The 23,636-nt window shown below is 44.0% G+C and overlaps 2 protein-coding genes across 2 annotated transcripts in view; one reads left to right on the top strand and one right to left on the bottom strand.

Annotated features, from left to right (window-relative positions):
- Positions 1-23,636, top strand: part of sgip1b (SH3GL interacting endocytic adaptor 1b) — a 92,957-nt gene that overhangs the window by 1,854 nt on the left and 67,467 nt on the right. The gene's annotated exons all lie outside the window — the stretch shown is intronic.
- On the bottom strand, positions 14,793-23,525 carry LOC306943384 (phosphatidylinositol 3-kinase regulatory subunit gamma-like). Its single transcript, XM_079529672.1, has 10 exons — positions 23,120-23,525; positions 20,059-20,170; positions 19,812-19,910; positions 19,427-19,607; positions 19,181-19,306; positions 18,505-18,647; positions 18,155-18,331; positions 17,745-17,819; positions 17,456-17,626; positions 14,793-16,969 (listed from the first exon to the last, which is right to left on the bottom strand). Exons 1-10 carry the CDS (start codon positions 23,175-23,177, stop codon positions 16,693-16,695), a joined length of 1,419 nt encoding a protein of 472 aa, XP_079385798.1. The 5' UTR covers positions 23,178-23,525; the 3' UTR covers positions 14,793-16,692.

Genomic DNA, 23,636 nt, shown 5'->3' with positions numbered 1-23,636 from the left:
ACCAGTTCGCCGCCGTACACACATCCTGTACTGAAATACCCTTGTAGAGTGCCCAGGATGCTGGTAGAGTGTGCCCTCAAACCTACAGGTGGCAAACCCTTTTACTGGAGTAGGCCAACTGAATGGCCTCTACAATCCATTGGGACAGCCTGACCTTTGTCACAGGCTTCCCTTTGGCCTTCGTTCCCCATGCCACAAACAACTGGCTTCCTTTCCTGAAGGAACCTGTTCTGGCCATGTACACACGTATAGCCCTGCCCGGGCATAGTGAGTGTAATGGCATAATCGTGGCATTAGAGTTCTTAGGGACAAAGGCTGCTTAGGCTGGGTTAGGTTTGACCATGACCCTAGTCTTGTCTACATTAACACAACCAGCACCGGGATTCCCCCCCCCCCCCCCCCCCCCCCCCCCTTCTGTTCCGGAAAAAAGACAAATACTCCATCACGTTCATATTTTGAACGAGAGGCAGTTGAGAAGTCAGAAATGAAGAGCTTAGTATATCCATCTGATCAAAACCACGGAGAGCGTGACCACGCATGAACAAAGAGCGAAGCGTACGGTGGCCTTAGAGTCCAACTCAATTAAAAAAAGGAAAAAATTCAGAATATTCTTCTCTCGTTTGATATCATTGAAGATGCGCTAGGACGTGTACACACGTCATTGCAACCCGTCGATTGGATTGCTTATGACATGTCGGGTGGACTGAACCAGTTAAAACTGTGCAGTCTGGGCTTACAGAGAGAGCCTGTATGTCGCTGACTCTTTTCGCCGTCATGAGGGCCACTAACGGAATGACCTTCAAAGACAAGGCCTTGAGACCTACCGTCTCTAGTGGTTCAAATGGGGTTTCTGAAAAAGCCCCCAGAACCAGGGACAGGTCCCAAGGCGGGACCAGAGACCGGGTCACCAGGCACAGTTTCCGCACACCCTTCATAAACTGAGGGGGTCCTCGCTCAGAGCCTTATTGTCGATTCCAATGTGGCATGCCGATATGGCGGCCAGGTTCACCTTTAGTGAGGACAAGGATTTACCTTGATCCAGAGCCCCTGTACGAAGGTTAAAACCTCCTTCTTAGAGGCCTGGAAAGGTACCACTTGACCAGGCCGTTCGGCGCACCACCGCTCGAACACCTTCCATGCGATGTCAGGGCCCTAGCACCCTGGATTGTGGCAATCACATTCGCGGGCAGCCCTTCATCATGGAAGTTCAACCTCTCACAAGCCAGACCCACAGGTCCAGGACCCTCAGGTCTGGGTGGAATTTCTCTAACCCCGCCTGCGTGAGCAGGTCCCGTCTGAGGGGAAGCTGACACGGTCAGTCGTACAGGAGAGGAGTAATCTCCGACCTCCACGACCCCCAGGCGGGGACCACGAGAATTAGAGACAACTGACGAGTACTCACCCTGTCCAGGGTGGGCTTGATCAGTTTGTGGGGAGGAAACGCATACAGCAGCCCTCTGGGCCACTCATGAGCTAGGGCGTCCACGCCCAGTGTTGCGGTTCCTGACGGTGAGAAAAACAGGTGACACTTCCTGTCCTCCTCCGAGGCGAAGAGGTCCACTTCGGGAACCCCGAACCTGTCCCATATCTGAGCCGCTACCTGCGGATGGAGGGACCAGTCCATGTAACGGAGTGGCCTCCTGGATAGCAGATCTGCTCCTGTATTCAGCAGTCCTGGGACGTGGCAGGCTCTGACTGAGAGGAGATGCGCGCCGCACCACAACGTCAACTGTCGTGCCAGCGAGTGCAGGGTTGGGGACCTGAGTCCCCCCTGCTTGTTGATGTAACACACTTTAGTTGTGTCAAGCATGTGGGAACCTTTGACGTTTTGTTTGAAGTGGTGTAACGCTAGGAACACCGCCATCAATTCCAGATAGTTGATGATCATGTGGAAAACCTTGTGATACTCGTCCCACTCGCCGCTGGCCGCCATGCCTTGAAGCGTGGCGCCCCAGCCTGACAGACTTGCGTCTGTTGTGAGGATTTTCCTGGAGAGGACTCTCCCTGTTGGGACCCCTTCCGTAAGAACGTTCTGTGATCCCCACCACCGCAGTGCGTTGACACACTTGTGTAACCAGCACCTTGCGGTGTGCTTGAGTGCAGGGGACCCTCAAGGATTTCATCCAAATCTGGAAGGGTCTCATGTTGAGTCTGGCTAGGCGGACCAAGGCAATGGCTGAGGCCATGAGGCCTGCCATGCGTTGGCACACCTTGAAAGGAACCCGGCGTCCTTCTCTGAAGTGGGACATGCACCGCTCAAATGAGGTCAGCCTGTCAGACCTGGAGTCCAAGACGATGTCGTAGGACGTAGGTTATCAATTGGGCTGGGACCAGGACGCTTTTCATGTGGTTCAGAGAGAAGCCCAGGGAGGACAATAGGTCCACTACCTGGGTTGTGTGCAGCGCCGCTTCTGTTGGCGACGCTGCACAGACTAACCAGTCCAGAAATGTAGACGCATGCGCAGGGGGTCAATAGCTGCGTCTGTGCACTTCACAAATCCCCTCGGGGAGAGGGACAGTCCAAATGGAAGGACTAGATATTCGTCGACCTTCCCCTCGAAGCCCAACCTCAGGAATTTCCTGTGGGGTGGATAAATCGGCACGTGGAAGTAAGCATCGTTCAGGTCGATACTGGTGAACCAGTCGCCCTGGCGGAGATAATTCAGTAAGGATGTTGCTGTCACCATTTTGAAACACCCCGCGGGTGGAGGAGTCCTGTTCTGTGTCTGTCCTTGTCCACACTCGGAGCGGAACTTCCAGTTTGACACGTTTGGCACCTTTGGTGGCCTGGCGCGCCGCAGCTTGACGTTGTGGCGGTGGTGGTGGCTCTTGGTGCTGACTAACCACATTGGCGTTGCGTCTACTCTGCTCACCTGAAGCAATGAGTTCAGCCATGCCTCCATGGAAGAGGTCTGCTGGGGCCATGGCCGTCTCGGGGGCAATGGGACGATCCAGAAGGGTGGAGCGGATTATCCCTGTCATGGGGAGGACGTCCAGCCATCTAGTTCTCTCCTGGATGATGCAGAGTGTCATGGCCTTGCCCAGGGTTTCTGTAGCTGTTCTGATGAGTAAAAAATTCCATGAAACCCTGGACGTAGGGTAGAATGGTTTTGTTGCCCTGGGGGGCCGCCTGTTGTTCGAGTCCCTGCCACTGGAGACCCTGAGGTCTGGCTGGTGGGGCCTGCGGCCATTCGTGGTTGCACCTGAGCGCCGCTTTCATGAACATGTCCAGGAGCTCGTCCTCGTGCTGTGCTAGCTGTATTGGAGCAGCGGCCTGGATAGCCCTGAGAGCCACATCGTCTGCGGCTGCTGGTGGGGCGGCTTCCTCGTTGAGGACTGTGATCAGCGGGAGAACCTCGACATTGGGGTCTTTGCGTGCTGTGGTGCATCGTCGACCAACATTTCGAAGTGCTCGTGGAGCTCCCCTTCTCCATCGGAAAGTCAGAGCCTCCAGCCTCAAACTGGTCTTCCTGGTAGGAAGGGAGTTCTTCGAGGGGCTCCTCATTGTCCATGGCACCACCCCATGAGCGGGCCAGGGAAGCCGGAGGCCAATATGGTTCCTCCTGGAGAGATGCTGGTTCAACGGTGTCTCGAGAGCCCAAAGCCTGTTGGCTAGCAGGCGGTTTGCTAATTGTAGCCGAAGCCACGCTGGATACAGTTGATTTAGGTTTAGCACCCAAACGAGCATACATGCTGCTTCCACTAGCGGAGGGAACCTGTTTTTAAGTCAAGGACCCCTAAATTCTCACGGCTGGCGACCTCTGTGACGTCAATAACTACAGGCCTATCTCTAAACTCTCAGCCTTGGCTAAGATTCTGGAGGGCCAAGTATCGACTCAGGTTAAACTCTTTCTTGATGAACATAAGATTCTAAGTTGTATTCAACTGGCGGCCCGCAGGCCAAATGCGGAGCACCCCCCTTGTGGCCCCTGGAAGATTTTTTTATTTTTATTTTTTAATAATAAGATCCAAGTATTGTAGGTATCATATGTATGCTGATGATACAATTCTGTATTCCTGTACCCCCTCACTTGATGTGGCAGTGTCAAACGTAGCCTCTGACTTTCTCATTGCAGCATGAATTGCTAAATAGCAAACTGCTACTAAATGGCCACAAAAGCAAGGCCATGCTATTTTCTCCAAATAGCAGAATATAAATGTCCCCCCAAACATCACCACTCTGGATGGAGTATCCATTGAATGGGTTGAGTTGTATAAATATCTTGGGATTTTGTTGAAGTTAAACTTCAAACACCACATTGATATTTCTCACCTATAAAGCCATTCCTGGTAATCTCCCACTTTACATTTGTTCTAAATTTGAACTCGTCCAAAACTCTCTCAACCTCAGATCAAATGCTTGGCTGCGCTATGTTGTGCCCCCAACAAAATCTGAGGCTGGGGAAAAAAAAGCCTTGCTTTTTTTGGACCCTGGTCTTGGAATGACCTACAGACCAGACTCAAACTGGCTTCTGTGATTCCCCTAGTGATACAAATTTTGGTTATCTTGCTTTTTAGTTTATTAGCTAATATCGTTGCTTAATTCTCGTTGATTAGCCTTTATTGGTTGCGTTATTAGACGTTCCTGTTCTCCCTTTGAGCTTCTTCGGTAGTGGGTACTGTATTTATGAGTTTGTCCTGTTATTGTCTTGTATTTATTGTTACTGGCAGAGCTGTGTCACTTATTTTGCCTCTTCTCTTGGCCTGTTCAGACGTAAAATACTTCAGTCTCAATGTTTTTTACTGGTTAAATAAAGGTTAAATAAAAAAATAAAATATGTATTTGTCCTCTGATTCCCATCTGAATATATAAAGATTTGTGTTAAAATGTTTTGAAAATATTCCAAATATTGACCTTTTTTCAAGTAGAGCTTGTAGATTGACTATTTTCAAAAAACTGATGCATATCAGTTAAAGTGCTCATGTTGCCTATAGCTTGTTTTCATAGACCTGGTTACTTATTTCTCCCTGGTTGCCCTCCTCCTGAATTCTCTTTCTCCTGAGAGGACCTTCATCAGGCCGTTATCTGGGCCAAGCAATGAGCTTATTGGTCACAATTAAAATGGAATCCAAATAAGTAAGCCAATAGAAAGTTAAGCTCTGGGGCTCTGAGCTGAGAGTCAACTCAATGAGCTCTGACAAATAATGACAATCATAAAACATTATTTTATCACAACTGTTTCAGGCTCAGCAAACCATCTTGGGGATCTCCCTAAGACGGTTAAATCATAATTTATGTCATCCCTATAGGAAAATCCAGCAAATTGTGATTATAAGTAGGGCCCTCCCAAACCTGGAAACCAAAGAACCAAGACTTTGATCATGATGTACAGCCTGGAACTCGGTTGACAAATTAATTCATACATTTATTTATTGGTTGTTTGGAACAGAATGTCTTTCTGAGCTTGAACTAATTATCTCTTTGTAATAGACTTCACATGTTCCAAATGCATTATTCTAGCTACTTTACATTACATGGGCACTCTGGTATCTTTTTTATGGAGTTTGGAGTGATTGTTCACTTCAATATAACTATAGGCCTACTTTATTTGATCTGTGCTGATATACAAATTAAACAACTTTTGAAAACTTTTAAATGCACATTGGATGGAATGCAATTGATCCATATTCACCTTTAAACAATCAATTGTATTTAAAATTTTAAAGTTTGAAGAAACATTTTATGTAACATTGGCATCTAAATAACACAGCATAGACTCTCAGCCATCAATGTAGTCTGTAATGTAGTTGGTGAAGAATATTTGTCCCAGTTGTGACACATGAATGGACTTTCAACAGACTTTTCAAAATAGGTGCTAAGACACAGGAGTTATGCGTTAACCATATAATTTCTTGCTTAGTAATTCAGGAACCTTATTAATAGTGCCTCGTTCAAGTGGGACAATAGCCATTTCCTGTGTGTGAGCCCAGAATATTAGTCAGAACATTGATTCAATTTACTGATTTGAGTCAAGATTGGTTTGGCATCAACCCATGGTTCCACTACTTTTATCTCTCAAAAAGAAGAACATATTAACTGCATATAGAGTACCGAAAACCAAACATCCCTTAACCAAAATTCACTTAATTGTGTTTAAAAACATCTAAGTAAAAATGAGTCCATTTTACTAACATGGTTGCCAAGCATAAACTGACGCCAGTAAAGTAATTAATTCAAAGAGGCTGAAAATAAAAGCCTGTCTTAATCACAGACTATATCAAATATAACTAAATATCATAAAAGATACAGAGCAACCTCCCTGACATGCCTGGACTCTTTCTGTCTGGACTTTTTTTTAGTTTTTTGGGAACAAGTTAATGTTAAGCGATTAAAACAAATTGTCATAGGTTTGTCATCGCATTTGGTGTCACTGAAAGTAGGCATATCCGTTTTTACTTTGGATTTGTTCCCTGTGCTGCCGTCTGTCTAGACAGGTGCCTCTTGTAAAACAGGTTTTAATAAGTAGGTAGGTGGTAAAATGAATGTAAATGTAGAACTGCAGACATACAGACTTTAGTTAACTTACTACCAGTGCATGTCTACAATGGTGTGGAGCTTCTTTGTTTGTTTGTTTACATCTCAAAGAACACATGTTCAAGAGGGGCAAGTTGAAGTTTGTTATGAACTTATGATTCTCTGTAATCACCTTGGTGGGGTGCCCAAAGCAAAGCAAAGTTACTGTATTTACCCAGGGTAACTGGACTAAGCATCAGATACTTGTTTACAGCCAGGCCCTGCTCATAGAACATTTCATGGTAGTGGTTCAATGCCTTGCTCAAGGGCACTTCAGCGGTGGTAATTTTAACGTGCCGGTTCCGGGGATACGAACTGGCGACCTTCCGGTATCAAGACCGCTCCGCAAACCGTTCGCCACCGCTGCCAGTAAGAAAAGTAAGAAAAGCATCATGGGATTTGAGTGAATACTGAGATAAGTTGTTTGAGTCGTATAGAATTCCCCCAACCCTTTCAAATGAATTGCCCTACCATGTCAGAAAAAAAACATTGTACATGAGACGGGAGCAACGGAGACCTTTACCATGGAGGGAGTTTTTGTTGGTATTTCCCTTTTTTCCTTTTTTTAAACATGCTATATACTATTTCCACTTTGACCAAACACTGGTCTAGTATTTCCCTTACCAGTAAATGGACATGATCGGTCACCCACAGTGGTTTCTAAATGATATGCCATGTAAATTCCTTATTAGAGGAGGTATTCATTCTGCTATGAAAACAGAAGGTCCTGTAAAGGTCAAAATTACATGGAGAGCTAAATTAGCTGAAATTATGAAAGTAATTTGTGCATACTGTGATGCCACGCTATTTTCAAACATTTGTTTACATAGATGAAGAATATATTTGAAGACAAGTTGCCAGTGTCTTGCCTCTAGGGTACTAATTTTGCAGTGGCCATCCTCCTCAGTCTTGGGGAAAACCCATGAACTACTTAACTCTGTTCTTAGCTGACCTCCAAATCTACGCATTACACGTTTTGTGATTAGCCTCTCCTGATGGCTTCGTGACATCTGCACTGGATGCTGATGACCCTAAATCCTATACTACATTGCTTTGTTGGGCGTTTTGCCTGGGTGCTTTTTAAATCTTTTTAGATTGCCATAAAACCTTGAGGTCAAATTAGTTCTGTGTTTCGAGGCTAGCACAGAGATTCTTAACCTTAATTTCAAGGATTCCCAATATGATATGCATGGACCCCCATTTGATACGATTCTTATCTCTGGCACCCCAATTTAAGAACATTTTTATTTTTCAACATGATTTGATGTGGTCTGTCATTTGGTCCTGAATTATTTTATTGTCTAGTACTGTACTTTGGTATAACAGTATTCTCTAGTGGTATTTACAAGTATGTGTAAAAATTGTGAAGAGATAAAATCAAAAACTAAGCACCCAGGCAAAAGGCCAACATCATCCATTTAGCTGGTGACCCCCGGATCTAGCCTGGCTAATAAGCCAGACTAATATCACACAACACTGTCGCGGTATATTAGTCTGGGCTGGCTCCACTTGGATTTCATTTCCCGGGGGGCGGGTTCAAACATTTTCTCTTTGACGCAATTGGTCAGAGCTACTGTCAGTCAAAAGTCTCAAGCAAAGTGGGCGACTGTGGCTCAGGGGGTAGAGCAGGTCGTCCGATGATCCGTGGGTCGGCGGTTCGAATCCCGGCTCCTCCTGTCTACATGTCGAAGCGTCCTTGGGCAAGACACTGAACCCCAAATTGCTCCCGATGTGCTGGCTGGTACCTTGCATGGCTTCCGTCGCCATCGGTGTATGAATGTGTGTGTGAATGGGTGAATGTAATGCACAATCTATGTAAAGCGCCTTGGATAAAGGCGCTATATAAATGCACCATTTACCATTTACCAAGCATTGAACGTCACTGTACCAAAGCCCGCCCATATTGCATACCGTGTCCCGATTGGTCCGACCTGTTCTCGGTTGTAGGAAAGAGGCGTGCTACTGAGCCTCGCCAGACCGTAATCCGCTGGTAGGCAATTTCTTTTTGCCAACGGCTGATTCGGTCTGGTTTATTAACCAGGCTACCCCGGATCCCCCTGAAAGACACCTGGTGGCCCCCAGACCCCAGGTCAAGAACCACTGGAATTGCACATGTATTAGAGAGGGTGTTGTGCTGCAGGTGTAGCCCAGAGAAGTTTAAAGGTAGTCTCCTTCTCTAAAACACTCATTAGTGCTGTCCTAGAGCTGCACTATACTTCCACGAATCTCCCAAAATGACCATCCACAAAGATTGGTTTTGGGCCTGGACTGGCCTGGCATGACTTCCTGGATGTTTTGTCAGCAAACGGTGTGGGGTTATCGACTCAATGTCACCTCTCACACCAGGCTGATCTCATTACCCCATTAACTCAATCGCTGCGAACAGAAACCAACAAACAAAAACAAAAAAACGGTCAATAGATAAATGGCACCCCCATACATATGCATGAATTAGTATCATGATAAATTGCGAACGCTGTGAGGTTGTGCAAGTGGAGACAAAACAACATCTTCTCTCCACATCTTATTCACCTAGTAGCCTTATATTTAAATATTCAATAGTAAGTGAAGGTATGAATAATGGGACACTGTGTCTTCAAAACACACACACACACACACACACACACACACACACACACACACACACACACACACACACACTCCTTCTGCACCACTGACCCAGAGGTGAGAACTATTGATTATTCTTGTAATACGGATTTCTGGGACTGTCGGATTAGGGCCTGAGAGGACTGAAAACTTGCAGTGAGAGGTAGATTAAGGACACAAAGATATATCCCTGGAGGGTATCAACTTTTATCAAAGAAACAAATAATCTAGGGTCAGTCAGTTTTGCCATTCAGGTTGAAATTATTAGATTTAAGACATGTATGTATGGAGTGAGTGGTCCATCAATTAGATTTAAAATTAATACATTCAGAAATTTTAAATTGAAAGTGCAGGCCTCTAGGGAGTGTGCATGCAACATTTCGGCACCGACTGGGTTAACGGTGCCGGAAATTAGCTGAAATTAGACGGACGGACACATGGACGGAGTGCAAAACATACTCTCTCCCCATGCCTTCGGCCTGGTGGAGACAATCTATAAACTTTATTCCAGGACATCTATATAAACACAATATGTAGAATCAACTGCACACCAACACGCCGAGTTCCTTAAGATTTCTTCAGTAAAAACTTTATTTATTTCATAACTTCATATTCTATGACATGGAACAATTGGCATTGACCAATATTAGTCATTAATTGTCCAATGCAGGGGGTTTTCTGGATTGAATGTTCCACGACTACGAAATTATTAAGTATGACTGAAGTAAACAGGCAGTTTGTCGTTAAACTTTGTCGCCAAAAGCAGCCAGCATTTAGCAGCCTTTTACTTGACAATTTGGGGGTAAATAAATTGCTTAAATTCTCATCTGATATGTTTAAAATGTTTAGAACTCCCTATTTCCTATAACCATTCCAGGTATAGAAAATATATTTCTTAAACGTACATGGTTTATTTTCCAGGGTTTTCATGACCTTTGAAACTGGTCCATGAAATGTTAGTGGTATAATTACTGTTTCTGTGCCCAAGATCACTATTCCTTTTTTTCTTTTTTTTAAGATTTGTTTGGCAATGTACTTTACAGAATCTCTTTTTTTTTTAAACAAGACAAGCCACACTAAAAACAAAACTAGAAAAAATAAAGACCCCCCACCCCTGCACCAGAAAGGTAAACCACACTCCATATTGTCCTTCGACAACAACAATTTACAGTAGATAGTCAAATCAACCCAGAGGAGATATTGAAGGTAGAACCTCAAAGAACCTACCCCAGATTAGCAGTAGCAGGTTTTCTCCTTACATTGTACAGTATCTTTTCTGGAGTATAGTATGATGAAAGTTCATTGTCTCATTGTCCAGTGTCTCTGTGACGGTGACTTTTCAGATTATTTACCAGAATAATCTTCTTCGTGAACCGGACCCTCGGTCTGGTTCTGACAGGCTGGTAGTGTGTGCAGGCTGGGTGGTGTGTGATGATAATCCAGTTGAAGTATTCCTCTGGTACGGCGGCTGCGGCGGTGGGCCCGGGAGAAACAATAACGCGACACGAGACAGTATCACGCTAAAGGTTCACAAAGTTTATTACACAAACAGGGAACATATATAGTGCTGGATCATAGTGACGTGACAACAAGATATGAGACATAGAAACGTGACATGATAATGACAAGGCAGCAAGGCTGATCTTACTGGCGCTAACTAAAAGATGTCTCGTATCTATAAAGTACAATGCAGGCAGTACTATCACATATCAAGTACACTGTATCTCAAGTTCAAGTACACAGACTTTCTTAGATGTACATGGACAACTCATAACAGTTGTACAGGCGATTTGTATTGATCAGCTTAACATCACCCAGTAACGACATCTGAGACCGTAGACATGATGCACTTCCAGTAATCAACCAAAAATGGGCATGTGACTATTCCAACAAAAACTAAACTATTTGACAATGGGAATGTAGCCTAAATATATAGGTAATATATAACCAATAATAAATATACTCGCTTTGGTGCTATACTAAGGGAGGTACCGCCGTACTGGTATCCATGAAGTGTCTTTAGATATGGACAGTTGGACACCATGAAGCTGTAGCTGGAAGCATAATGTTCATGTCTTAACTGTTGGCCTCCAAGAAAATGATGTTGCTTGGCAGGCAACAGAATCATGAGGAACAGTTTCTCTTGTGCGCCTACCCCACACACGCACACACACACACACACACACACACACACACACACACACACACACACACACACACACACGGCTTTACTATGACATGTGAGCTAGTAAAAGGGGTGGAGAGAGAGAGAGAGAGAGAATCCCTCGAAGATAATTCTGCCTCCAACATAGCAACTGCTTGATGATTGGATGAGGGAGGACGAGTCCACGCCATCCTATTGGCTGGCCAGCTAGTGTGAAGAGAGTGGAGGCAGATGGAGACAGAGGGAAGGTGGGATGTGATTGGCTGCGTCAAAACTGAAAGCGAAAACCTCATTTTCCAAAGCCTGGGAGACATGGATGTGTGGTGGGAGACAGTTGATGGGGTATTTTAGGCGTGACTATAAAGGTAATTTATCCCTCACCGCCCCTAGCTCGTAGTTATTTGAATTGGAGAGACAGAATAACGGCAAGGAAATGTCTATGAATATAAATGAGTGACTTATTGTGTGTGTGTGTGTGTGTGTGTGTGTGTGTGTGTGTGTGTGTGTGTGTGTGTGTGTGTGTGTGTGTGTGTGTGTGTGTGTGTGTGTGTGTGTGTGTGTGTGTGTGTGTGTGTGTGTGTGTGTGTGTGTGTGTGTGTGTGTGTGTGTGTGTGTTGCACGTTACAACTTTACTTGAGGGCACAGAGAGAGCTGTAGAACCCATGGCTGCAGGTTCCTTCCAAGCTGAGATGGGTTTGAGCTAAAGAGCCTTTGGATTCAGCATGATATGCAAGTGTGCCACAAATAGTGAAAATAGCTTGTATCATCAACATACATCTGCTATTTGTGGAAAAGAAAAAAAGTACATTTTAATTACCGTACTTTAACACTCAATGCTCAGCAAGGGTTAAGGTGGTTTTAGTGTTAAAAGTTAATTAATTGCGGTGCAGGTCTAATGTGTGACCTTTCCAGACTGTTCTCTTCAGCCAATTGGGCTGTCTCCCTTTTGTTGACAGCCTCTCGTGCAAGAGTTTGGAGCATGAACATCCAAGAGCCCCCTCTCTCTCCTTTTTGTCTAGGCTACATGTTGGTCTCCGTCTCCATCCCCCATTATCTCTCACACACACACACACACACACACACACACACACACACACACACACACACACACACACACAGCCCGAGGGTGACTCAGTGCCAGTACAGTCTGTCCTATCTCCAATACATCTGGTCCATCCAAGCATGCATGCATGATGCATGCTGTGGGCGGACACTCTCTGCTGACACAGTTTAGAGGGGTAATCCTGAGACTGTTCTGTAGAACATCCCTTTCCGCACTTCATTAATCCCTGCCCTAGTGCTGACCTTATGTGATGGTTCTGTTAAACCTAATTTATAACACACTTCTTTGTAAAATTACAGATTTTCGACAACAATTGTTAGTAGAACGGTGGTTCTCAAAGTGGGGTCCGGGGATTCCCAGGGGTTCTCGAGGGGGTCGAGGCCCCAGGGGGTCCCCAGCTAAATGATAGATTGGAACCAAATGAACACTTACTGGTCCGTAACTCTGAGAGTGTACAAACGGAACCAAGACCCTTACAGGTCCATTTGGTTCCATTTGTACACTCTCATAGCCATGGTCTAATCTAATGCTAGCCTGGCCCAGGCTGTGTGATTTCTGGTCTAGAGGGGCAGGTGCTGGTCGAAAACAGGCGGTGGATCCTATTGTTTCACCGACCTGAGCGCTGCCCCTTCCTCCTCTCCAATCCCCGGTAGAAAACAGGTCCATTTTAGTTCCATTTGTACACTCTCATAGCCATGGTCTAATCTAATGCTAGCCTCCCCCAGGCTGTGTGATTTCTGGTCTAGAGGGGCAGGTGCTGGTCGAAAACAGGCGGTGGACCCTATAGAGGGTATGCACATGCACATGCATAAAGTGAATGGAAAATCGAGTGGCAAAGTGAGTTTAACGTAGTTTAATGCAATCAGATAGGACTTTTCTGTTTGGATGTGCTGTCAAGGCCAGAAAGTATCCCAGAGAGTAGTGTTTTGTGGATGCATGTGGCCAGCATAGATCTGATGTCATGTCAGTCATTTATTAGAAAAAAGTGTCACACTCTGGCTCCATATGAAAGGCCTGCTGTTCATTCAACTGATGTGTAATTCTCTATGTCCATTAGAAATCTTGTATTCTTTTTCAACTTTATTGCATGTATGTTATTTGACTATAGCCCCATTTGGAACCTCACCCTTCACGATAGCTCCGAGTTGAGATCCCGCTTTAAATATATATTTTTTAAAGTATAAAATATATGTGGCCTACTGGCAGTATGCAGAGGAAATCTGTCGCTGATCGGTCCAGTGGTTTGCAAGATTATCTCCAGACACAAAGACAGACAGACACACGTGCAGACCCTCAGCTAGACTCCTGCTGAGCCACATCGTAAAAACATAAAAGTTGTGTAACAATAGAACAGACCAATGTTTTTTGAATGACGTTAGTGGGCAAGAACCGAAGTAAATGTGAGCTGCTTGTTGCATGTTGTATATGGGATGGTTACATATTATTTTTCCATTATAGAATACAATAGAAACTTTTCATTATCGGACCAATGGTGTCAAACCAAGTTTGTGATGTTCTGTCCAGCTGTTCTCCTTCTCAATTCCTTTCTCTGCCATCTGTCCACAGTATGAGTCTGGGAGCACTCACTCGGCTCATCTCATCGACAGGATTATCACCACCAACCCAAAGCTAAGCCCACTAGATGACAGCGGCCTCATCGCACACAATTTTAATATGGGTTAGTTATCTGGTAGTGATTAGTTCTCCAGCTTTGTCTAAAATTATCTGTGCACTCACGCATGATCAGTTGCCTCCCATTGTACCTCCCATTGTAATCAGTGTAATTATGTCTTGTCATCTACGGCTGGGCAATATGGAAAAGAATCACCAATATTTTGCACTAAATACTTCAATATTGATGTTGTGACAATGTTATTTTGAGTAAGGACTATTGGTCCTTACACAAATATTTTAAACAAAGATATTATGCCTATGTAGGTAAGGCAAATGATAAAATGGCATCAGAAAAGTACAATACAATACAATACAATACTTGTGCCATATTGTTACATCCAAAAATCCCAGACAATGTCTAGTATCATATCACAATATCAATACATTGTCATCTAACTCTTAATTGGCTTGAGAGTATAATGTGATAAGTGAATTTGTATACAATATACTGTATACAGTATATTGTTTTTATTCCCGTGCATTAATAAACTTGCATTTCAGTGCTCTGTAGCTAGAAATAATTTGGTCTAAATTAAATTGAGTTAACTTCTAGTGCTGCCCTCGACTAAAGAAATGCCTATTCAACTGTCGACCATTCAAACAATTAATCGAGGAGGGGGGGGGGGGCGGGGGGACAGCCCACAAAAGATTTTTTGTAAAACGTGTTGCACATAAGTAACGTACTCGGACAATGTCTTACACAAGCCAAAACTGGCTGTGCGCAATACATAGCTCATATTAAAAAAACAACAACCCGGAAACACATACTATTAAGTTGACAAAACCCTCATCAGTTTATTGTCTTTCGGCAAGAAAAGGTCAGAATCTCACATTGCTTAGCTTCACCCAAGGAGTTTCCTCAATCCTCTAGTGGAGTTTTTCATAAGAGAGGTTAAAACACCTTCCGTCAAACAACCACAAAAGCGAGTTTTACAGTTTCTCCATACAGAGTATCTATTGTCCTCAAACTTGAAGAATGTGCCAAGATCAACATGGATTCATTTCCTCTTAACCACCTAAACCCTATATGCTTTGTTGTACGTCAAATAGTGAAAATAGCAGATCTACAAGCTCACAATGTGTCGATGTATGAGCTTGTAGATCTGCCATTTTTGCCGAATGTTCACCAATTATGATATGGCCAGAATAGGGGCGCTAGGGTTCAAAGGCTGCATGTCATGAAAAACATTCATAGCTCGAGCAATGCCACAGTTCAAGTAATGGAGGCAGGATACTCCCGGACCTCTGGCAGTTCACACAAACAGGAAGCCTCTTTCTTACTTTGCTGCACGATGGTGTCGATCGGCAAAAATAACTTGGTTGTCAAGTGATTCTTCGCTTGAAAATCAGTTATGTTCTACGGTGGCCACCGCCGAGCGACAAAGTATAAAATTAGGCTTAAGAGGTCACATCATACCGACGCCACCAAAGAGAGTGCATTTTTGTGGCGAATGTCAACCTCTCATAACAGCATCACCGTCAACCACCACCACCATCATCATAATCATCAAACGCTGCAACAAGAGAAATACTGTTGGATTGCACTTTCTTCAAGCTTTCATCTTCTGTGGCCTGTTTATAGAAAAAATATATATAGAATACAAAAAGCTTATACTTCTTTGAGTAACAGAATATACCATACAGTACAGTACTTCAGATTATGGTTTGATCAGCACATCAGCAGGTGTACACAAATTGCCCCTCTTCACCCAAACATAATTAACCACTTGAGCCCTATATGCTTCGTCATATGACGAATAACGCCAATAGCTGATTTACAAGCTCACAACGTTGTGAGCTTTGTAGATTGACCATTTTTGCTATTTAAAAAAAATGGTTGGATTTTTTTTCTTCTATAATGACATGCCCAAAATAGTGACGTCAGGATTAAAGTGGTTAAGGGTCGAAACAGGGATGTACTTTTGTTCACTAAAAAGTGCTTTGGTCAATGGGTATAATATTGAGTATGCTTTCACAATGGTATTCTACAGGATGTTAATGCTACATAATAATCCACTGTGTGTGACTGTGAAGAAAGTGGCAATGTGGCCAAGCGCCACCACAGCCATACACGTGTTCACGTGTGGCCTTTTTGCCCCCAAAATGGTTTAGTCTGTCAAACCTGTATGACAGAATCATGTTCTTTACAGCACCATTTTATCTCATGGACACACAAATTCTTCAGCAACCCAATATATACATGACACATTCAAATTTCTCACAATCTAATATAATCTATCCAGGGCCAAGGACGGGGTGGGGTCATCTGCAACGATGTCAGCGATGTCAGTACTTTTGAGCCATCCAAATGTAAAAAGTGGAAGTCAAAAGAAAGCGTAGCACCCGACATGAGTCAGCATATTTTCATGTGTGTTTAGTTTTTAACATCCCCGTTGCGAAGACGTCCATTAAAACAAATGGTTTATGGAGTAAAAAATATCTCGTAAGAAGACCGTCTCATTGAATGGAGGGAAAAAAAAGGAAAGAAATTCAAGCTGACATTCAAGTTCTGGTCCCTGCTTCAATCTTGTGAAATCACATTCACAAAACCCCGCTGGAATCACTCTAGTGCAAATTTCACACATTCCTCTCAGCCGACCGACAATGCCCCATCGATGCAGTAGCGCTCGTAGGATACAGTAAACATGTCCTTTTGTCTGTCCGTCTTGACTACATTTCTGGAGCAGCTGGCGGGAGCCCCGCTGTGTGTTTTTGAGTCTGTAAGAGTTTGTGTTCCTCTGCACGCTGGTGCAAGGAGGTTGCCGGGACGCTGGCGTGTACTGGGTGCGACAGTCGTACGTCCAGGGCTTCGTTGTGTTGTGCTAGGGAGTTCAGCCGATAATGCAGGACGACGTCTTTCAGCGAGCAGTGGACGTCATATGGCTCTGCGAAGCCATATCCATGTGGCGTGCTATAAATCATACAATGCTTCACTTCGTCCTTCACACTGAAAAGAAAAAACAAACTTGTCGGTTAGTGTCAGCGTTTTTAACCACTTTAACCCATACGTATGAAGTTGTTGTGCGGAAAAGGCCAATCTACAAGCTCACAATATGTCACAAAGCCACAGGTTGTGAGCTTGTAAATTTGCAATTTGCCAATTGTTGCCTAGTGACTGCCCAAAATAAGGACACCAGGTTGAAAGTGATTGATTGGCCTGAGTAAGCAAACATGATCGCACTTTAGCATACAGTATGACTACAAAGTTTCATTTTTGTATTTTATTTGGCATACATTATTATTAACCCATTAAGACCCGAGGACATTTCTCAAAATGTCTTCTAAATCCTAACAGGTTTCTGAAAAACAATATGACCAGGCATGTAATTTAGCAGTCATTTTTCATTTAATCTCGACTTTAAGAAGGCCAGCCATGAAATGTCTATCAGCTCATTAATCAAATTAACACAATTTGTTAAACTCTACTACTCACACAACAGAGCAGGCGTAGCATCCCTGTTTGCTGCTCTCACGGATCAAGAAGGTTCCACAAGCTTTTCCCTGGAGCATCTCCTCTGCCTGTGTCCGGCTCAGTTCACCGACAAACCAGCTTGCCTCGTCGTGGTGCGGCAGCTTCTCTTCATCTCCCTTCAGCACGTAGGTGCTGCAAAGACAACCAGGATATTCTTGAAAAAAATGCCTTTAAATGATTTCGTATTCCATTTGCAATGACACACTTTGGTTGTGACTTCTACAGTAGATGGTATTAAGTGATGACTTACTCATCTAGACTGTCGTGCGGTATCCCCAACCAGTCATTTATGCGTTTCTGCCGTACGCCTTTGTGATTCAGCCAGCTAAAATCCAATAAAGTTACAAAGGGAAAGGAAGAACATTGTAAGTTTTAAGGGAATATAACTAAACTCTTTTTATGAGCTTATAATATTATGAACAGATAATTACCACAAACACCAAGACAGGAAGTCTCGGATATTAAAATAAATTGTCTGTTTTAATGTAATTGCATTTGCGTCATTCGTGGGTGTATGTTTTTATGAGCCCCTTAACCTAAGATGATTTTCTATCATTTTGTGATAGACAATAAAACATATTTTTTTTAAATCTTTGAATCTTCCTGAGCATTATCTTCCAATCCCACGATCCCACATCATTTCCTGCTGGCAGGACTCACTTGAGATATTGGTCTCTGATGTTACGTAGCTCCATGAGGTCAGGACGCAGGCTGTTTATCTTCCTGTCCGTCTCTCTGTAGTCCTCTACCTGGGACCTCAGGTCCTCCTCCAGATGGACTTTACTGTCATAGATCTCCCCAAGACGACACTTCAGCTTCTCGTAGTTAATCAGGAAACTAAAGGAGGGGGTTAAAGAGCAGAGGTCACCATAGGGGTTAGGGTACGGGTTTAACTCTTGGCGACGTGGTAGAATTATGTCTAGCTGCACATGTCCCTCGATTGAACTACTTTTTAAAATGTGTCTACAATTAGATGGGGAAATTAACGTGGAGCGTGACAGAAACAGTACCTCTCGAGGTCCTTCTCTGCTCCCTCAGATTGATTGTTCCTCTCAAACTCCTCTCCGTAACGCTCCTGCTCACGACACTGCTCCTCAAAGATCATCATTGTCTCGTTGAATGCCTCGATTGCTGTTCTCTTCATCTGAATCTCCTGCGTCACAATGAATAACCATCAGAGATCTCCCCACTCTTCGCCTTATATCTAATTAACCGATTCCATGCTGTTACCATAGGCGGAATTGTGAGGCTAGTGCCAGTGAAATGTGTGTCATAAGCAAAGAATAAGAGCCCCAAACGCCCGACCCGGAAGTGATAGCCCTCCATATCTGTAGTCTAGCCTCACTCTAGGCTGTGCACCAAATTAATTTCCTTAGCGCGAGCTCGGATTAATGTTTCATCCCATTTTGAGCAGAAAAAACACTAATGACCGCATGCACGGGTACCGCGGATTATCATGTAGGCTGTTTCTACAATGGGAGGCCTGTGGAGGCTAGCAACGGAAGCTAATGGAAGCGAAAAAAGGTACCAATAATATTTTTTAATCAAATCTCGTGTTTCTCGTGGATGGCCCAGATGGTAATAATAGCTTTCCTCAAGATCCTCGTGGATAGCTTGGATTGGATTAACATGCTAGGATTCGGCATCTCCAAAACAGAGCTAATGGAAGCTTTTATTTTTGTTTACCTGTGAGGTCTTTGTGAAGGCTTCATAAAGACGGTCAAACTCCTTTGATTTATCTTGATACTGACAGTGGTACTCCTTCAGTTTACGTCCTGCGACATCGACACTGTCCTCCTTCACCAGTTCATCCTGACAAAAACAAAAACACCCCATTCAATCTCACCTATCGAAATTGTGTTAGTCCCTCTTTTTGCTTAAATTCATATTGATGTTATTTATTTTGTTTGTTGCAGGTTTATATTTACTAACCTGTCGGAAGCGTGAAACAGGGTGGGTGAGCATCAGGTCTAGTGTGGCGTTGTACTCCACCAAGGGATGATGCTGGTAGTGCCAGATGAGCTCCACCACAGAGCCAAACGTCAGGGGGTCGGAGAAGCCATACTTGGTCTCGCGGTGGTAAATCTTAATGAGCTTGTTGTGGCCATCTTTCCTGAGAAGGTGAAAAAACACGAGAGTTCATGCAACGGCAAGTGAGATAGACACTTAACAACTTTCAACCTGATGTCCCTATTTTGGGCATGTCATTATAGGCGGAAAAGTATTATAATCTAACATTATGCGTTAACACAAGAATAAGTATATATGAATTGGTTAATGGTTGAGCTGTGTGGTAGCTAGAGGACCCGGTTCTTACCGTAATGTCAGCGTGAAGTCCCCTTGCGTCTTCGTGGAGGCTTCACGTACCAGGAATGAGCCATCAGGCGTGTCGCGGAGCTTCTCGTTGACTTCATCCCTTTAAAGGTAAAAATAACAAAAGGCTGTTACAAATCAAACACAGACCACTGGCGAGATAACCCGACGAAACAAAACAAAGGCAAACACTGAGTCAGCAGCGGCCGCCACTGTTTGTCGAGGAAGACTGGTGTGGTTAGATTCCTTACCTGGTTATATCTCCCCAGTACCACTCGGCGTCCTGCAGTGAATACACGGGTGGAGGAAGGCAGTTGTTGTTCATGTTGGAAGACACTGGCTTTGTTGACCGAGGAGGGAGAGCTGAGGTTTAGAGATAGGGAAAGCAGGAGAGAGGTGGAAGAGAGATAAGGAAAGAAAGGCAAAAGGATCATTATGGCCGTTTCTAAGAAAGAGGTCCACCCTTAACTGAAATATATTGATCTGCTTGAGATTGCTCAAGTGAAGTTCTGCATGAGCCCTTACTTTGCTGGGACTGTGTGTGTGCGTGTGTGTGTGTGTGTGTGTGTGTGTGTGTGTGTGTGTGTGTGTGTGTGTGTGTGTGTGTGTGTGTGTGTTCTATTCCATCCCTTTGCTTTCTCAGGAGCCCATGTGCATATACACACACACACACACACACACCCCTTGCTTGATGAGGCTTGTCACAATCTCCTGACAAGCCCGGGCATGTCTCCAACTGATGTCACTGACCAAATCATTATCAAGATCATGCATGTATGTACTGTATCAGTCAAGTGCAGCTAGCTGTGACAGTAGGCCTATACAGTAACTCTAAGTAACTCTTGCATGTTTGCCACCGAATCAACTAGCTAATTCATATGCAATAGTCTATTTCAATATATAAATGTCACATTATAAATCCCTATCTCTAAGCTTTTGAAAAACACATTTAGACCCCTCATTTAAAAAATATATATCCTCAGTCATAACTCAACTCACAATTCCAAAATCCTCATAGTTTTTCGATTAACCTTTAAAACAAAACTAAAAGTGCTGACTCCAAGTAAAACAAAAAGTGCTGACTCCAAAAGACGTAGCCTAGCCCTAGAATATGCTTCAACCACTAAGCAAACCACTTCTAGCCGGCAAGCGACACAGTCGTACCACCACGGAGTATCAGTATTATAATGTAGGCCTATGCTCCCATGTATGACGGTGTCACGCGCCGAGAAAAAAAAATCTGATCTACAAACTATATTGTTATGGGTACGCGACACCGTCGTACGAGGAAGCATAATAAAGCGGGATGAATCGGGCTTTGGCGTTTTCCAAAAATGAAAGAGGCCAAACCGCATCAAGAGGAGGTGAGCGGGCCGATATATTTCACTGCAGGACAAAAGTGCCTTTCATGGGGCCGTTAGCAGAACACAGGAGCAGCCTCAGAGAGGAGAAAATGTGGGTTTCTCCGTCCGTCCGCTCTTTCCTTTTTTCTGACCTTAAAATAAACAAAAGGCAGGTGCAACGGCACCGTGGAAGCGCATAAAACGAAAGCCAGCGGACTACTAAACTCAGCAAAAAAATTCCATCTGCACACCTATCCTTCCTGAGTGCTGCCCAAAGAAAACCACACCGGGGGCCAAAACCCACATGCACATGAAAGCTGCTCGCACCTGGACACAGAAAAGAGCCATAATACTGCTGGCTGGCTGGCTGGGTCGGGATCACAACTTTTTTCTAAAGGATCAATCATACAGTACAGTAGGCCTACAGTAGGCCTAGTCCACTTTTACTGTGGGTGCTTTGAAGAACATACAGCAGGCCATATGGCCAAATGACCAATAGCTATAGCCTATAGGTCCTGGACTGGTGGTTTGATTGATTGAAAGATTTATTAACAGATTGCAGTAGCCTACGTACATTTCAAGCACAACTCAATACAAAACTGTTAACTGTGGATGACACCATAAAGCATTACACTTGTTTACAATAGGGTCCACCATGTTCAATTCATCATAAATGGTATATGGCCAATGGTATATGGCGAAATTGGACAATTAGGCTATCCTAATATATTGGACATTAGCCTACAATACCAGTCCAGGGCCCCCTATCCAAGTGCTGAATGGAGATGTTATAATATCTCAATGCATTGACTGCTGTGTGAAGAGGAATGGTGAAGGGACATCACTATCTAAAGTGCATGCACTGTGCTATTTGTTGCATGAGAATTGTGAAGAAATTTAGGCTACGGTGCAAATGGTCAAGACACATTAACGTTATATATAATAAAATGCATGTGTCAGTGTCAGCCTACATTGTTGCATGAAAATGGTGAAGAAAGAGGAATGCCTCGTAAAGACATGTTGGTATAGCTATATTATAATGGGCCTGTTAATATTTCTCTTGCGTTTACGTTGTATGAAAATGGCGAAGTTGTCGATGTCAACTGCACATAAATGTGATAAAATATCAGATTTAAGTCATGAGACACAGGGCTGTCTGGTCCAGTTTTGCCTGTAGCCTACTTTCAAAGCAAATGAGCCACGGTCGGGTCGGCTGCAGGCAAGCGGAGAACAAAGCAGTCGTTTCATTGCGGCATCGTATTAATGCAACTCCCCAACACTAATTAACAACCGTCTACGCAAAAGAGCAGCGTTATTTCGAATACTAGCTCGAAGTCATGATGTTAGACTCGATTGTTTTGTAAGAAAGAAAAGATGCACTGTCTGTGTTGTTTCCCATAAGTTTCACACAGTCACAGATATGATGACGGCACAAAGAAACAGCGCAAAGCTTCGAATCGAATCGTGTGGTTTAGTCCGATCGTACAAGAGTGTCGCTCGTCCAGGGGAGAAAAAAAGCGAGGAAAAAGAACAGATCTACAAGCTAACAACGCGTCGCGATGCGACGCGTTGTTAGTTTGCAGATCTGTTCTTTTTTTTCCTCCTTTTTTTTCGGCGAGCGACACCGCCGTACGGCTGGAGTATAAATTCGGCTCTCAAGACCACTGCGCCTTCCTTCGTCCTGAAGGGTATTACGTAATCGGCAAGTGAATTGCGCTATGCATGCCTGGGCAATGCAATGCCACCACCGGCAAAAGACCAAGGCAGGCTGTTATAACCCCGTTATACACACACCTGTGCAACATTATGGCACGTGTCAACCACATTACATTAAATGTGATCATGCAAAAATAAGAAAAAGAAATGTTTGAAAGCAAAAACAACAACACACATTTAGTTATTTTGTCTTGTTGCACGGTGCACACACAGCTCACCAGACAATGGCTGCAGACTCTGACTATAGTCCTACCTGGGGCTGCTTGATCCATTTCGACGTAGGAGAATAAAACTTCGGGAGGATTAAACATTCCGTTATAAAAAAATAAAATAAAAACTAAAGAACTAAACAAGATAATATTCCCAAGATTCGTTGTCCTCCAGCGTTTCGATGCAGAGCCGTCGTTCTTTTGCACACAAAAAGAGAAAAAAAGAATAGACGTATTTTAATACGATCGGAGACGCCACGTACTGTGGGCTATACGCCAGTAGTACAACAATAGACTTTGATGGCAAGAAAAACGCATTGATTTGGCTTTGAGAAAACGTCCCAAACTCCAAGCGTGTGCTCTCAACATAACTTGGGGCTAAATTGTTCTAAGTGGAAAAGATTGTCATTCCGTTCCTTGCCGTCCCGTGCCGTGCCGTGCCGTGTCAGACTGTGCACGGCCCGTGCGACGAAGCTCTACTTCACTTCATCTAGGAAGTGCACACAGACTTTAAAGGGCTGTCCGATCTGGGGCAGATCCAACCTACCGTCAGACACGGGG

This window comes from Electrona antarctica (genome assembly GCF_951216825.1).
Source record: "Electrona antarctica genome assembly, chromosome: 19".
Taxonomy (NCBI): Eukaryota; Metazoa; Chordata; class Actinopteri; order Myctophiformes; family Myctophidae; genus Electrona; species Electrona antarctica.
The sequence above is the reverse complement of the archived record's forward strand: the minus strand, read 5'-3'. Positions and strand labels throughout refer to the sequence as shown.

Coding starts and splice junctions, on each gene's coding strand:
- LOC306943384 (XM_079529672.1), bottom strand. CDS start 23,177: ATGTTTAATCCTCCCGAAGTTTTATTCTCCTACGTCGAAATGGATCAA. Junction 19,307..19,426: donor CTGTTTCACGCTTCCGACAG/GTTAGTAAATAT, acceptor TGTTTTTGTCAG/GATGAACTGGTGAAGGAGGA. Junction 18,648..19,180: donor CCTTCACAAAGACCTCACAG/GTAAACAAAAAT, acceptor ATTGTGACGCAG/GAGATTCAGATGAAGAGAAC.